The 16,561-nt window shown below is 34.2% G+C and overlaps 1 protein-coding gene across 1 annotated transcript in view; it reads left to right on the top strand.

Moving 5' to 3' along the window:
- LOC150090958 (sodium/potassium/calcium exchanger 5-like) overlaps window positions 1-10,847 on the top strand; it is a 66,418-nt gene extending 55,571 nt beyond the window's left edge. The window contains exons 8-11 of the mRNA XM_090380854.1: window positions 3,792-4,034; window positions 7,563-7,794; window positions 8,819-8,920; window positions 10,521-10,847. Of these exons, the coding sequence (XP_090236980.1) occupies window positions 3,792-4,034; window positions 7,563-7,794; window positions 8,819-8,920; window positions 10,521-10,846 (903 nt within the window). The 3' untranslated portion in view covers window position 10,847. The remainder of the gene's footprint in view (window positions 1-3,791; window positions 4,035-7,562; window positions 7,795-8,818; window positions 8,921-10,520) is intronic.
- The last annotated feature ends 5,714 nt before the right edge of the window (window positions 10,848-16,561 follow it).

The raw sequence follows: 16,561 nt of genomic DNA, 5'->3' as shown, positions 1-16,561 counted from the left end.
CGAAGACCATTTGGAATCTACTAATTCAGTTATTAGTTTTCAAAGGGAGAGAATGTGAGCCCATCTGTCGCCATACATGAAGTACGTGAAGAAACAACGTGTATTACTTCAATAACTTTAGTGTATTACTCAATTGTATTTTAGTCAATCAACTATATAAATATAAGCAGTTTAAGGAAACAACGGTGAAAACAAATGCTGCTTTGGTGCCAATAATTGGTGTCGCTCTTTGAGAAGCTCGTCCCTATATAACAGTCCATGTCGATATTTTGCTTAGTGGTTGCAATTATTTATTATTTACTTGAGATCTCCATATCTATGTCTATTTTATGCTGCTCTTCTCATCTTCACAAAATAATCCCCGCATTTTCCATATCCTGGCAAGTTTTGGTCATTGTACTCTGTTCTCTGAATGTTTTTGTTTTACTATGAATTATAGCTTGTGGTCCATGCCAAACCATGGTTTGGTGTTCCTACCTACGTCGAGTAGCCTTAATGCTCAGCAATTTTTGCAAGGTTAGTGTCTATAACACAAATTAGTTCGTGTAAGTTCTTAAAACGATTTTCCCATTCGAAGTATTTTAGGAGCTTTATTTATGTTATTGATTCATAAACTTAGTAGAACTAATTATTTTAATGTTGTATTGCTTGCTTGCTTTCTTTTTTTTTTCCTGTTACCTTGTATTCAAACAATAGTGGTTGGCGATGAGATTTGAATATGCACCTTGGTGGGACAGGTTTACTACAGTCTCCAAAAAGGTTATAAACATATGTAAGATGTTTCATCCCCCCCCCTAATTTCTCTTGTTTGCTGTGTTTTAGGTTAAATATTCAACTCTACATAGCTGCACTTTCTAACTACGTATGTTTAAGGTTGCAAATGTGATTCACCAATTATTTTTGGGTAATACCATTAACGTAGAGGCACACGTCGTTTCTGGTATTAGCATTAGTAGAGGCACATGATGCAAGAAAGCAAGCTTATACAGCATCAGCCAAAAAAAAAAAAAAAAAAAAAAAACCTTCCAATTTTACTGATCCATTCATTCCAAATGTTTGACTAGTTCTTCCTTGAATTTATTTAGGCTATCAACTTCCACAACAACAGATGGAAGTTTGTTCCAGCAATCAACTACCCGCTGGCTAAAGGCAAGCTTTCGCACATCTATTGTACAACTGCCTTTGCTCAGTTTGAATCTATGCGCCCCCTCAGGTTTGTAATCTGAGCAAGAGGAAGAATCCCATCAGCATTAAGCCTGCTCAATCCATTCAAGGCTTTATACATCTCATCAGATCGCCTCGCAGGTGCCTAGTCTCCAGAACCTGCAATTTGCAGAATTTAAGCCTTTCTTCATAAGAGCACCCCGTTGTTCCCTTCACCAGTCTTGTTGCCCTTCTCTGTACTCGTTCTAGAAACTCTACATCCTTTCTAAAATGAGGCTTTCAGACCTGTAGGCAGTACTGAAGGTGTGGCCTGACCATTGCCTTATACAAAGGGATAATCACCTCCTTATATCTGCTCGCAAAATTCCTGTATATCATTGACAAGACTCCATGACCTACCCTGGCAGCCCATCTGCACTGCTCAGCAAACTTCATATTTGACTGCACAATTACCCCCAGGTCTCTTTCATTCTCCACTACCCTGAGTGTACCACATAGTTGATACATTTCTATGGGGGTTACTGCTACCCATATGCAGTACTTTGCATTTGTCAATGTTAAACTTCAGTTGCCACTTCTCAGACCATTTATTCAACTTTTCCAAAATCTTTTGCAGCAGCATACTGTCATTATTGTTATTAACAACCCTGCCAACCTTTGTATCATCTGCAAACTTTGATATCATTAAGCTTTGATATACCTTCATCAATATCATTGATAAATATACAAAACAACAAAGGGCCGAACCCTGAGGGACACCACTAATAACATTAGTCTACATAAGAGTAGTACTCATTGCCCACCACACTGTCTTCTCCCACTCAACCATCCTTTTATCCATTGTAGCAACTTGCCCTTAATGCCATACTGCTTAAATTTGTACAGTAGTCTTGCATGTGCAACAGTATCAAAAGCTTACCTGAAATCCAAGTATATGATATACAGTATAAATTATTTTTTGCATCTGTTCCTCTGTAACCACATCATAGTATCCAATCAAAGTGGTCAGACAAGACTTCCCCTTGACAAACCTATGCTGTGTCTGAATTGTTGCTGCAGTCTTGTCTAGATGATCCTGCAATGCTTCTTTAACCAGTGACTCCTCCATTATTTTCCCTGCAACAGAAGTCAAACTAACAGTCTGTAATTACTTGTCGCCCTTTGATTACCCTTCGTTAATTGGAAATACATTTGCACATCTCCAGTCCGTGGGGACTTCCCCTGAATCCAAGGATGCTCTCATAATTATGGCCAAGGGTTTGCTTACTTCCTTTGCTGCCTCCTTTAATATAACTGGATAGATCCCATCCACCCCAGGTGCCTTTCTTATGTTTAACTTCAACAATTTCTCGTCCACTTTGCTCTCAGTTATTACAAAATCATTTAACTCCCTGTTAGAGTTTGATAAATATCTGGCCCTCTCCTCCTTGAATTGGCGCTCCGTAGCCAGGTGGGAAGGAGCAGCAGCAGTGCATAGCACACGCTTCTTGATTAGACCGGGGTTCGAGCCCGTCACCACCAAATACGGAGGATGCGGAAAGGTCAAGGGAATGACCACCGCATATTCCCGAGCAATATGGCCTTAGTTGCTAATGCTCCTAAAAACCAAACAAAACATCCTCCTTGAATAACTTCCTCATGTGTGGTAGGTGCAAAATACTTATTTAGTTCGGCATCTATCTGAGAATGATCATCTACAGTCAAACCAATGATATCAAGTGGACCAATCTGATTTATCCCCTTCCTTTTAGAGTTTATATAAGTAAAGAATTTTTTGGTGTTTTTCTTTGCATTCTTTGCCAAAGATTTTTCATAATTTGCCTTCCCTTGGCGCCTCCGTAGCCAGGTGGGCAGGAGCGGTAGTGCGTAGCACACGCTTTTTGATTAGCTCGGGGTTCGAGCCCGTAACCACCAAATACGGAAGATGCGGAAAGGTCAGGGAATGACCACCGCAATACCCCGGAGCAATATGTCCTTAGTTGCTAAGGCTCCTAAAAACCAAATAACAACAATTGCTTTCGCTTGCCTAACCTTTTTTTTATTTGACATGATTTATCGGTTAGTGTCGTTGGATTATTTTTAATATTCCAAGGTGGCATTAATAATTGTAAAATATTTTATTCTCTTTTATTACAGCTTACGATTTCAAATTTCTTATTATATATGATGACCCTACCATTCTCTTTTTTTACGCTTCTGGAATTTCTCTTTATATATATATATATATATATATATATATATATATAATATTTCAAAATTTTTTCTTAATTAATTATCTTCATTCGATTTATTTATATTCGATTTATATTCGGCCTATACTGGTTTATATTTGGTTTAGATTTAAATTACTTAGCATATATTGATCATCACAGAAACAGAGAACTTCTTGTCGTTTTTTGCCTTCATTCTGGGTGGTTGGCCCCAGTTGAAGTCATCTAGATTGTCGGTAAAAAGCGATAATAATAATTTTTTTTTTTTTTTTTTTTTTTGCGTTTTCTTAAGTCCCTGATGGTATTCTTATTATTGGATTGATTTACTTTTTCTAATAATATGCTATATATATATATATATATATATATATATATATATAATGATTTTATATAGTGATGGCAGTTTTTATTATGTAGATAGATGATATTCGCACATGGTGGAAAAGGTACCGCCGTGCTCGATCAAATTCCTTCAAGCCAAAACGAAAGGTATCAAAGGGGTCTATATCTAGACGCCAAATAAATGACAGAATGGATCACGAATTACTTCAACTAATAAATGGAGTAATACCTAAGGAAAATGGTCACACTCAACACGCCTATGACACAATTCCTAACGGTAAGGCGGTCGAGGACAAAGATGATAAAGAGGATAAACAGGTAAGTCTGCCCATCATGAACTGTTGTGTCGGTTTATATATTACTGCAATTAAACTAGAACAATAAAGCTGTACAACCGACTTAAAAAAAAGCTGGGGAAAATAAACCGAGGAATATATCTTTTGGGTTATCGATATTTAGAAATGGGAAAGTTAATGTGGAACATTCATTAAAACCTCGGCCTTTTTTTTTTTTTCACTTGCAACAATTTTTCTTGTGATTCCGAAGTACAAGGGTATAAACAGTTTTTTTTTTTGCTACCGAATATAAAGAAAAAATGTTACGAATACATGCCAATATACACCGCATCGTTAATTACAAAGCTGTTTGTTTTAGTAGCTTTAAAAAAACAATCCTATTTTATCATTTGTTAGTTTACGAAATTTGTTTTTCCATAATTCGAAGCAACAATTCTTGAATTTAAACACTGCAATACTGTGCTGCCATCTATCGGATTTAAGATAAGGTTCACGATTATTTATTTTATTATTTTAAAATGTGGATACTTATCGTTTCAGAACACCCAAATTTTTAATATAAAGACTAGCTTTTACAAGTTCATTGAGAATATTACAGGCTTTCATTATAACAAGGAAATTACAACTGTGTTATTATTCCCCTTGAAGTTTTTTTAAAGATAGTATGTACTAATCTGACAGGTTCCTATTGTTATTTAACGTATTATGTGCTTGGTGGCATACCGGAAACCAAGCGATTACCAATGAGAACTACTTATATATAAAAAAATATTCATTTATTGCAAATACAGCTAGCCCATCACAGCATATGGCTAGGGGCAGATAATAATACAAAGGAAATAACATAAGATAATGGAATATATACACAGAACTATTTAGTGTGAAGCAAAAAAAAAAAAAAAAATGATCTTAACAATAAACAGACGCGGCCCTAGGGTTTTAAGTGTACAAAAAAAAAAAAAAAAATTCAATATTGGCTTATTTATGTTACAGTACATTTATTTGTTTTATCAGATGTTAAAAGAAAGTAATTTTGGCTTATTTTTATTTAAACCTAATTTTAATGCAACAAAATCCCACAACAATGCAGATTCACATTTAAAACTGTTCGCTTTCATCAAAAATGCTATCCCATTGATGCTTATCACTGATAGTTTTCAACTGAGCATCGTTTCTGGACCTTAAAAAAATGGCGAAAAGCTTGAAAGGACTTCGTTGATATACAGTATTAAAAAAAAAAAAAAGACGCCATTTTCTGCTTTTGCTGCAAATTATTTTGTCATGCAAATATTCGCTTTAAAACTACTGGATTCCGTTCTTGGCGTCATTCGCAAGATGGTTTAAGCTCGTATGAGAACTCTCAAAGTCATAAATTATGCATGCAACAGTAGAAGGAATTAAGAGCTCCGGCTAAAATTCAATAAAATTATGGATGTTGTAAAACAAAATTTGATAGAGAAATAAAAAAAAAATACTGGAGAATTATTTTTGGAACGAGTAATTGAGATAATTAAATTTTTAGCTTCACGAAATTTGGCACTGAGAGGAGGCAATGAAAAATTATTTGAACCAAATATTGGAATTTTTTTTGGGACATATGGAGTACAAGCAAGAATTTTACAAGAAAATAGATGAGCTTTTTATGTTCCGTGTGTCATGTATAATTTAAATTTAGTTGTATCTGATGTAGCACATTCTTCAACAACTTCAGAATGATTTTTTTGAACATTACAAAGGTTATATGCGATTTGCATTGCTTCGCCAAGTAGGTAGGATATTTTAAAAAGGCAAGTAAAAGTTACTGTGAGATCTCTACCAGAAACAAGATGGGAAGGAAAGATAAAAGCTGTTGGAGCAGTACAATATCAATTACGGGGTATTACAACTGCATTAAATGAAATCAAGGAACAGGCCAAAGGAAAAGATGCAAAACTGCAGTCTGCAATACAAGGTTTGTTAACAGAAATTACTTCTTTTAAATTTATTATAAGTGTAGTTGTTTGGTATGAAATATTGAATTATAAATAAAGTAATAAAGCCATGCAAAGTAGTAAATTTGATATTAACACTGCAATTATATTGTTAGAAGATGCTCCTAGTCAACTAAACGAATTTACAAACATCAGGATTTAAATTGTTTACGGATAAACCAATAGATATTGCAACTGAGTTGAAAATACCAACCAGAAGTGCCAGTTTCCCTCATCAGATGAATGCTCTACTGATCCAACCAAAAAGCTTTGAAACGGAATTTTTTAATATAATGATCGATATAACTATCGTTAGCTTACAAGAAAGATTTGATCAGATGAATGACATATTCTCGGCTTTTCATCTTATCCCAAAATCAGAAAGCTAACTCATGAATTTATTTGAAAATGTCAACACCTTGAAGAAACGAAATGTCAACACCTTGAAGGAATTTTAATAGCGAAGACGGGAGCAGCGACATCGATGCCAAAGAGTTATGTCAAGAAATCCACTCTTTGCAGCATGTTTTAAAATGCAAAAAATTTTGACTGCTTAGAATTATTGACATTTATTCAAGAAAAAACTAAGTTGAATTATATGCCAACATCACCATTTCTCTTCGGATATTATTAACATTGCCAATTACGGTTGCGTCTGGAGAGGGGAGTTTTTAAGAATAAAAATGACTAAAACATATTCACGAGCAACGATTGGCCAAGGAAGAATTAATGGATTGGCCATTGTGCCAATACAACAAGATGTACTGAAAGATATAAAAAAATCAGACGTTATAGACCAATTTATAGCAAGTAAATATAAGGTAATGATGTGAAAACTTAAATTTATAGAAATAATGTATACTAGTCGTTAAAGTTTAAATAAATAATTATAATTTGAATAATTTTTGGATATTCCTTTTATTTTTCAATTTTACGAATTCCACCTTAAATTTTTGCGAGGAGGGGAACCCTATGAATATTTCACCCGGGGCCGACAGAAGTCTAGGTACGGCACTGCCGATCTGAGCATTTATCCCTTTGTAGAGAAAGCATGTCATATTTTGCTTTCATCACAGGAGCTAAAAATGAAGACTTTATCAAGGTTCTCTATTTTATTATTATTATTTTGTCTTCTTTCCCAATAGAAAACTGGGTATAAGGCCTATGCGTGTGCTTTCCCTAATAACTTTTTGTTTAATTTCTCTCCAAACCACATTACAGTGCATGGAGAAAGGGATGGTAATAAGAGTTTCAAGATGACAAATAGTCAGATTATAACACCATTAAAGGCCATAATCTTTTTTTTTTTTCATATATTTATGGTACAAATTTCATTACATTTATATTATTTCGTTGCATATGTACGAATACTATAACATTTTCGCTGAACAGATTTATTAAGGTTATTATTAACTTTAACAATTAAAAAAATGAAATCATGTTTCGTATTTATCTTGTGGTACAAACAACACGGTTTAATGTTTTATATTATAGATTGTCATATAAAGTTCCAGCATATATATTTTTTAATATGCCTCCAATAGTTTGTTTTCATTGGAAAGTATATTCTTATTTTGTAGTCGGAATGTTCTGATATTGATGACGACCTTTCACCATGGTCAATACCATCAGAGGGAGGACCACTTCAGATCATTTGGTGGTTACTTATGTGGCCTACTCTTCTTCTGCTAAGCCTGACAATTCCTAGCTGTAGGAGACCAAATCAAAGTAGATTTCCATTTAGTTTCCTTATGTCGGTATTGTGGATTGGAATAATTTCTTACATGTGTTCATGGATGGTTACTATTATCGGTGAGTGAATTTTTAACTTAGGTTTACATATCATGACTACTGTAAAGGTATTATTCGAATAATAATCAGTTTACTGGCTCAATATCAAGAACACATTCAATTCCGGCTCTTTATGGTCAGGTTACTAAAATGAAGTGAAGTGAAAAATATCGAGAACGTGACATCGGGGGTGTAATAGCGAAATATTCCTGACTTTCCTGATCATTCTATGCAAATAGTAAGAATTATCAGGAAAGTCGGTGGCTTATTCAAGATTCAGAACAAAGGCCCTCTACCCACCAAGTAGGTTCCTCTTGGACCTGTAGGCCAAGGTGTAGTCGCATTCAGCGACGTTACCCTGATTTGAATATTTTGTTACTAATGTACCAAATACAGGGATATTTTTTATTTTAGGAATCTTTATTGTTCTAAATATTACAAGCTTATTACATGATTTATCTATTACGACCAGGGGTTTATAATAAAAGAAAAACAAAGCCCATCCTTTTCTCGGACGCCACATTAAGATTCGATGTTCGCAGGCTGGACAATACAACTATTAGTTTGCATGCATGCAGGAGTCCTATTTAAAAAAAAATAGATAAGGATAATAAAGACGTTACATTTAAGTGCACAGCAATTTAAGGTATAACTAGATTAAACGGTCATCAAATAACGAATTAGCACATTGTATGTGCATATTGAAATACTTGACGGGCAGTTATAGACCTGTCAAGTTAAATAGAGTTGAATTCCAAACATTTCGCGCTTCACTTTTTTTACTTACTTAAAAGATATACTTAAAAGATAATTAATTTCGATGAATAAATTTACCATAATATATCACATGAGAGATTCCACAAAGAGTGCATTTTCCACGACAACCGGCTTATTAAATAATTATATAAGAATCCAAAGATTCAGATTTCATTTTATAATTTTTAATATTTTTTGTCAATTGCTAATATAAGTAAGCTTTCAGATGATACATTAAAAACTGAACTGTTCATTTGAAATATTAATCTATTTTCCTCATTTATTTTAGGTTACACATTGGGGCTTCCAGATTCGGTAGCTGGAATTACCATCCTCGCTGCGGGGATCAGTGTGCCAGAGATAATTGCCAGCGTCATCGTTGTCAGAAACGGTAAGCTGTTAGACTTTTTGCTAACAACGATACTAACTAAATAACACTTTTCTTTTTTCTTTTTTTTTACGCCAAACCAGATTGCATTTTTCCATATATTTTCGAGGGTAAAATTAATAAGTTGAGAAAAAGATTTCTGAATGAAGTCGAATTCGGATTTTCATATGGCATTTTAGAAAACGACAAAGACGGCGATTACTAAGAATCATCTTAACAGACTTACTTTATTTTGTCTGTTTACTCATCTATTTACTTTTAAAAAGTTATAATAATGAATTCCGTGGTGGAGGAGTAGGTATTTAACACATTGTTTTTGATCTCAAAAAACGGTCTCATGTGATGAAACGAAATTATCATTCATCACTGAACATGATTTCATATACAGTTTACTACTGTTCAGTAGTTCCTTATCAACAATTTTTTTTCAGAGAAAATGGCAGCCCATTCCCCAATTAATAAAATAAAACAATTTAACATGCATGAATCAGTAGCTGAATAATGTGCTAACACAACCACTGAGAAAGACATTAAATGTCTTTCGCAGTGGTTGTGTTATCCATTTAATTTATAATTATGACTTTAATATCCTTTGATATAATCAGAGAGAATATTAAAAATCGCTACAGTTCTAATACATTCCCGTTTGCCCGAGCAAGGTTTCTTTTTTTGCATAACACCCCTTTTGAAGTTACGTATTTCTGCTTTTCAGACCCTCTTTTACAAAATGTACGTACAAAGTACTCGCTCAATAAATGTACCTTGCTTGACATTTGGCTCCCTTGAATCATGCTACTATAATGGAATAAAATAATGAATTCTTTTGTTATCATTAAATCAGTTCTGTTTACGACGTTACAAAATATGCTTCAATTGTCTTAATATCCTATAAAAGATACGTATTTATTCTCTCTCCCCCTTCTCTCAAGCGGAAGGTTAGCACAAAGGGTTAATACTTAACGATAAGACTCGTTTACATGATTTATTATTTATTATTTTTTAAGTACAGATGAAGAAGTAGCGCCCATGCTTAAACTCATCTCTATTATTCGTTCAGTCGAGCGACAACTCTGTACATTAGTCCATGTTTTGAACCAAATAAGTTAATTTACTTTGGGCATCATTTGCATGTCCAGAAGCGGAACCGGGGGTATAAATAGCAGTTAAATTTAACGGATAAAAGTAATCAATTGAAGAACTTTCTCCCCACTCCAAAAGCTTCACGGTTAGGGCAGTCCTAAGAAATTTGGAAGACCGGGGCTAATAATATAATGCGCCCTCTTATGGAATATATATTTTTAGTGAGTAATAGTAAATATTTATTTTAAAAGTAAATAGAATTTATCGTTCATAAATAAATATCCAACAGAAATTTTTATAAAAACAGCAAAATAGACAATAAAACACAAGAGGAAGGCCTAAAAGGCTGGTGCCTCTGGGCTATAGCTCATTTAGTTCAATGGTTAAGATAAATTTTTTTTAACATCAGGCGAAGTCGTTTGTTCTAATTTCCACAACGTCATTTCCTCTAAGAACGTTACAATATAATGCCAGTACGTTTTATGCAGTGTTTTTAACTTTCAGTTTTATATTTATCTTGCAGGATTGGCTAACATGGCAATTTGTAACCTGATTGGCAGTAACATTTTTGATATCCTCTTCTGCCTTGGCCTTCCGTGGCTCATCAAGACTACGGCATTCTCCAAATCTGGCTCCTTAGTGATCAACAGTTCCGCTCTGACATACACCACCGCCACTCTGCTTTCGACTGTGGTACTACTTTTCATAACACTTAGCTCAGCAGGGTGGAAGCTCAACTATAAGGTGGGTATCCAGTGTTTGGTCCTGTACATAGGCTTCCTCGTGGTTGCATGCATGTGTGAACTAAACGTGTTCGGTCAGATGAATCCACCTACATGTCCAAGCTGAGTAGCACAGATGAAGTTCATTGTACTAATCTATAATATATTATATATATATACATATATACGTGTATTTTTGTCCTTCTATTATTATACGTAAGGCTCCATTTTGATGGGCGATAGTACAACGAGATTACCGTATTTAAGTCGAAATATTTACTAGTTTGTTGTTATTAATGAACTTTATTGTTGTCTGCCGCGTACTTCATGTACATTAATAGCGCAGTCTTATTTTCATTAACACCATGTAAATAAACATTTTCAACTGTTCCTGGTCGTGTTTTCAATTTACTGAACATTTTTGGCACACGCACGCACAATCTCTCTTTCCCTCTAATTAGCTGTTAGTTATTACTTCAAAGAACGATATATACTTAAGGTGATTAAACCATGTAACACTTTGAGACATTTAATATATCATAAAATGCATGTATATCAATTTAATGCGACATTTCACTACATCTTTGTAAATAATCATCTGTTTAACCTATATAAAAATAATGATAAATGGTAATACTAAAATGTAAATGAATTCATAGAATAATACGTCATAAATGTTGTCAGTTAGGAGTTGGTGTTCACGTACAATGGCCAAAATGTGAAAATATTTAGAATACTGTACTTTTTTTTCCCATAATGCTACACATGTGTGTAATTACTGCTGCTGTGCGCAAGCACTTTTCGACATACCAGTATAAGCAGTTTTTGCATTATTAACAGTGATTAATTATATAAATCATATATCAGCATATGGATGAAGTGACTTTTACACTGTAGCAACAAACAAATAAACAAACCTAATATTCATAATGTAAGCATTTTTGAATCGCCTTGCAGTTGCATAACACATTTTTAAAATATTGTATATACATTTATTAATAATAGAAATAAAATAGTAAACTTGATATTGCATAAAAAATAGTATTTTTTATCTATCTTGTGTAGGAAGGAATGTATGTATTTTTTTAAATCATATTTCTTATATTAAACACTTACCTTGATAGATGAATTTGCCATCACCTGAAAACAAAAATATCTAAATCAGTATACAAAAAAATTAATAGAAAAAAATCACTGGTTTAATCAAATGCATATTAATATAGCTGGTGACTCTAATCAATAATCAGCATTAACTATAGCGTATTATCTGAAAATTATGACAAATATTTTAAGTTTTTTTAAATGACAAGAAAAAATTAAGTAAAACAGGAAAATTATTAGTTTTCGCAGTCTGTTTTTGTATAATTACAGAAAATTCTAACTAACTACGCCTGTTCACTCTAATATTGACATTAAAAATATATACGTCATCGAGTAAAGTTCTCATTGATCAGTTGCCGAAGTTAAAAAAAACTGACCAATGATCACAATTAGGTAACGCACTACTTGAAGTTTGAAATTTTCAAGGATGGGAAAACAGCGCCCTCTCACCCCAAACTTTAAACACGAATTATTTTTAAATGCCTATATAATAATTATTGTGTTTTTAATTTGGAGTTGTGTTTTTGCACAAATTTACTTCTGGTTAGAATTCACACGTAATTCTTTCCATTCAGGATTTAATGGATTTAAATTCTTTTAGTAACGTGGGATTCAGGTTAATCGAAATGTAGATAAGTGAACATTTCAGCACTTCAACCTGTGTGGAGTAAAACCACTAACTTCATATGCAACTGTGTAAAGTTGACGTCTAACAAACAGTAATTGAATTATTCGTTAACTGTTTATTAATAATGAAAGAAATTCAACCACTGAAGAAGTGATACAAAAAAATACCTCGAAATGCCTGAGAATTATCTTTAATTCCTTTAGTAATTAAAGATTTTATTCTATGTTGGCAGAAATGCTTAATTTCCTTTTCCTACATTATTTGAATGGTTTAAAATGTTCGTTAGGCTATGTTCAGTAGTCATGATTGACTTGGGTTTTAATTTGCTTAACGGAATTTTTTTGTATAAATAGAAATTTTTCTTATTCATTGGTGTACCCGGCATAACATACGCCATCTTTCTCATTATGGCGTAAATAGTTTAATCCAGATCCTTTAGTCTTTAACATTCTTGTTTAGCGGTGATATAATTCTACAGCAGTCACCTGTGGGATATATGCATATGTTTCTATTTGCAGGTGGTTCCCTGTTTTCTTCAACAAATATTACAGCAACCTCCGTTTTGGATGCAGGTGCATTATATCGTCTCTTATCTAAGTCCGGGTCTTCTATAAATGCCATGTGCACATTCGTTGTTGGATTGGCTTGGGGGTATTTGATGCATTTGTTTATATGACTCAGCAAATTGGTTTGTGGCAGAATCTCGTCCAATTGTTTCATTACTTCGGCCACATACCCTTGGTTTGATTGTTCATATCCTGGCTTATTTGCCTCGTTTAGATATAACGGTGAGATAAAATGGTAAATCTGGCTGTGTATTCTAAAACAGTATGGACCATTTACAGGCGGTGATTTAATCTCTGCGCCCATTGTTGAGTTGTACTCTCGTATATGTTCTCTGTAGTTATTTCCTTCACGTGTATCCCCTGTAAGCAGCTCTCGTAATAGAGTAGGTGTCTCAGACGGTGGATCGAGTGAAACCTTTCCATCATGACAGCATTTAGCATATTTATTCGATGTGTTTAGCTCATGCCTCCAATATCTTGCATTGCAATACTCACAGTTGTAAAATATATTTCCTATTTCATATTCTTCCACATTAATTACAGCGTGTTGATTATTTGCATTCGGTACTTCTATTTGACTAGTCCTACGGCGTTTCGCCCGTTTTCTCATTTCCAATCCTGCTTCTCTTTCTTCAATGTTTTCTGCCCGTCTTCGTAGTCGTAGAGTCTCGTTTTGGTCTATTAGCTCTCTCATCTAATGTTTCATTAGCATTTCTTCTGGCGCCTCCGTAGCCAGGTGGGAAGGAGCAACATTGCGTAGCACACGCTTCTTGATTAGACTCTGGGTTCGAGCCCGTCACCACCAAATACGGAGGATGCAGAAAGGTTAGGGAATGACCACCGCATATTCCCGGAGCAATATGGCCTTAGTTGCTAATGCTCCTAAAAACCAAAACAACAAACAACAACAGCATTTCTTCTACATTTTCTCAAAGTTTTTACATACTGTTCAGCCAATTTTTACACTTCTTAATACTTAGAACGGTTTATTAAAATTTAAGACGGATAAAATAAACATACATCGATAGCTTTCAGGCATAGGTTGCTTTTCAGAAACGTTAGTACAAAAATTAATAAAGAATGCCCGGTATGGTGGTCATGCGAGGTGAACAGGTGATGGCAACGATTAGCAGTTGGAAAATTTGGGCAGCATACCTAAAGCGTTTTATACATATAAATTCTGTTAGGAGATAAAAGTTAAAATAATTAAAATTTTAACAAAAATTAATGCATCCCAGTAATATTTTTAAATTAATGTATTAACAAATGTCATTATGTTGTGTAAATGATGTGGTATAGAATCAGAAATTAATAAAAAGAAACATTTTCATATTTTGATTTACTGGAATATGCAAATGTACATATCAGTTAGGTACCTTACAAAATCTAAAATCAATACACATTTTCAGTTAGTCGACTCTTCTAAACAGGCAACGTTGTAAACATTGTTTCGAAACGTCGATTCACTGAAAATGTGTATTGATTTTATATTTAGTAAGATGCCTAAGCTCTTATGAGAATGTGAAAAATTTGGGGATCTGATAAGAGCTTAGTCACCTGAATCTAGCCACAGAAATACTCGTAGAAACTGGCCATAGGATTCACGAAATTAAATGCAGTGGACTTGGTGCATAACAATATAATACTTAAATAATTAAAAATAACAAATTAAGTACACGACACAATACGCCAAAAGTTATTAAATAAGTTTAACACATCTCAGAAAGAGCAGTAGTCCAGTGCTCACGTTTACATATGAATCCAGATTTAATCTGCAGGGAAGCGTCCGCATCAGGAGAGAGAGAGAGAGAAAACGAAAATCAACCCATAAAATTCGGGGAGGAGAAGAGACAGCTATGACGTATGTGGTCTTTTGACGGTGTGGGAACTGGGTCTTTCTTACTTTTATATTATTTAATTCTATTTTGCTTTATAATACCCCCAGCTTACCTTGGAACATCAATGGGCTGTTGCTGTGTGTTTAAATTCCAGAACAGGGGTCCTCACTTTCTTCCAAGGTTCACAAGCTATCTGCTGCTCAATTATTTTATTTTTTTTTTTACCTTTTTCAGTATCAGAAGATTCCATGTAATGAGGATTTTCTTTTATTCTTCCTCCAACCAGGATAAGTCCGGTTATTTATAGAGCTGTGTGTATTCCTCTTGGATGATGAGACATATATTATCAACATAAAGTTTATTTCACCGTTAGGATCATAAAGAGGATACAAACACTAAATAAATCATGATTATACAATTACCCATAGCCGCCTTCTACTCTACAAAATTACTAAACTAACATATACCTCTTTCTTTTCTATGCATTTATAATCCTATTAAGCACATGAGCAAAATAATAAAAAATACTAAGTTAATCAGCATATACCTTCACTCAATTCATACTACTTCAGAGAAATACCTATGGATAACCTCTCGACAATCCCTACCCTCATACACATATATTCATCATATGCACTTTTTCCCCCTTTCTTCCACATACATAATACAAAAGGTAATTTTGTTATTCCCTTTCTTAATCAACCTTTTTCTTTATATAATAAAGTGCTTCATAACAAACAATGGCGGGAACCTATCCCCCCATTCTCTCTCTCTCTCTCCTTTTACTTATCTTTGACTCACCTTTCTGAAGTGTCTTACAACCTAACATATTTACACACACACACACACACACACACACACATACATACATACATACATATATATATACATGTGTGTGTGTGTAAATATATATATATAAATAAAAATAATTACATTATATTCCATCTCTCTCTCCTGTTACATGAGGACATCAAATTTGGCATACAACTTTTTCTGGCCCTTCGGAGCCTTCAGTGGGATATGAACAAACTGGTTGTTCCCTGTGAGCACTATTTGTTAATAATAACATCTAATACATTCTTTTACATATGCTTCTACAACAGATGGGTAACTCACTCTCTTCCTGCTACTGTCTTTCTCCCCTCTAGGTTTCCTTTAAAATAAAGTATTCAGTTCAACCTATTCATTGTCTAACAGTCCTATTCAATTTCCCCGTTTTTTTCAGTTTTTTAATAAAAAATTTAATTTCGTAACTTGGTGCTTTCACTGCCTTTCTCTTTTCTTCCCTCTGCCTCGATAGGGCTTCTGATCTCCCTGGGCCCGGCCTTTACTGGTTCACTAGGCACACATCTCTGGACTGTGTTGTTTGTTGGTCCTCCCCACAGCACAGAGGCTCTGCTTCTGGGATGCTGTTTTTGGCCATTCCTTAAACTTTCCTGCAACTATCTCTGCTATTCGAGCCAATTTTATTCTGAATCTTTTCCCTCGCTCTACTTTTATTAAAAGCCACTGAACTGCGCCGGCCCTGTTCTCACTCCCATTTTCAAAAATCTCCCCATACACGTTCCAAAACCAGTCTCACTCCCAAAATTCCTGTCTCACCCTCTCACACTCTTGTTTCTCCTTTTTGTTCATCCCCTTTTCCCCCTTTCCTTGATCAATCACCATTAATTTCTCTTACTTCATCTTTTTTTCTTATTCGTCCAATT

Source organism: Mastigoproctus giganteus, chromosome 1 (assembly GCF_048544385.1).
Source record: "Mastigoproctus giganteus isolate SK-2022 chromosome 1, ASM4854438v1, whole genome shotgun sequence".
In the NCBI taxonomy this organism is placed as follows: Eukaryota; Metazoa; Arthropoda; class Arachnida; order Uropygi; family Thelyphonidae; genus Mastigoproctus; species Mastigoproctus giganteus.
Note: the sequence above shows the minus strand (reverse complement) of the source record. Positions and strands in the feature narration are given on the sequence as shown.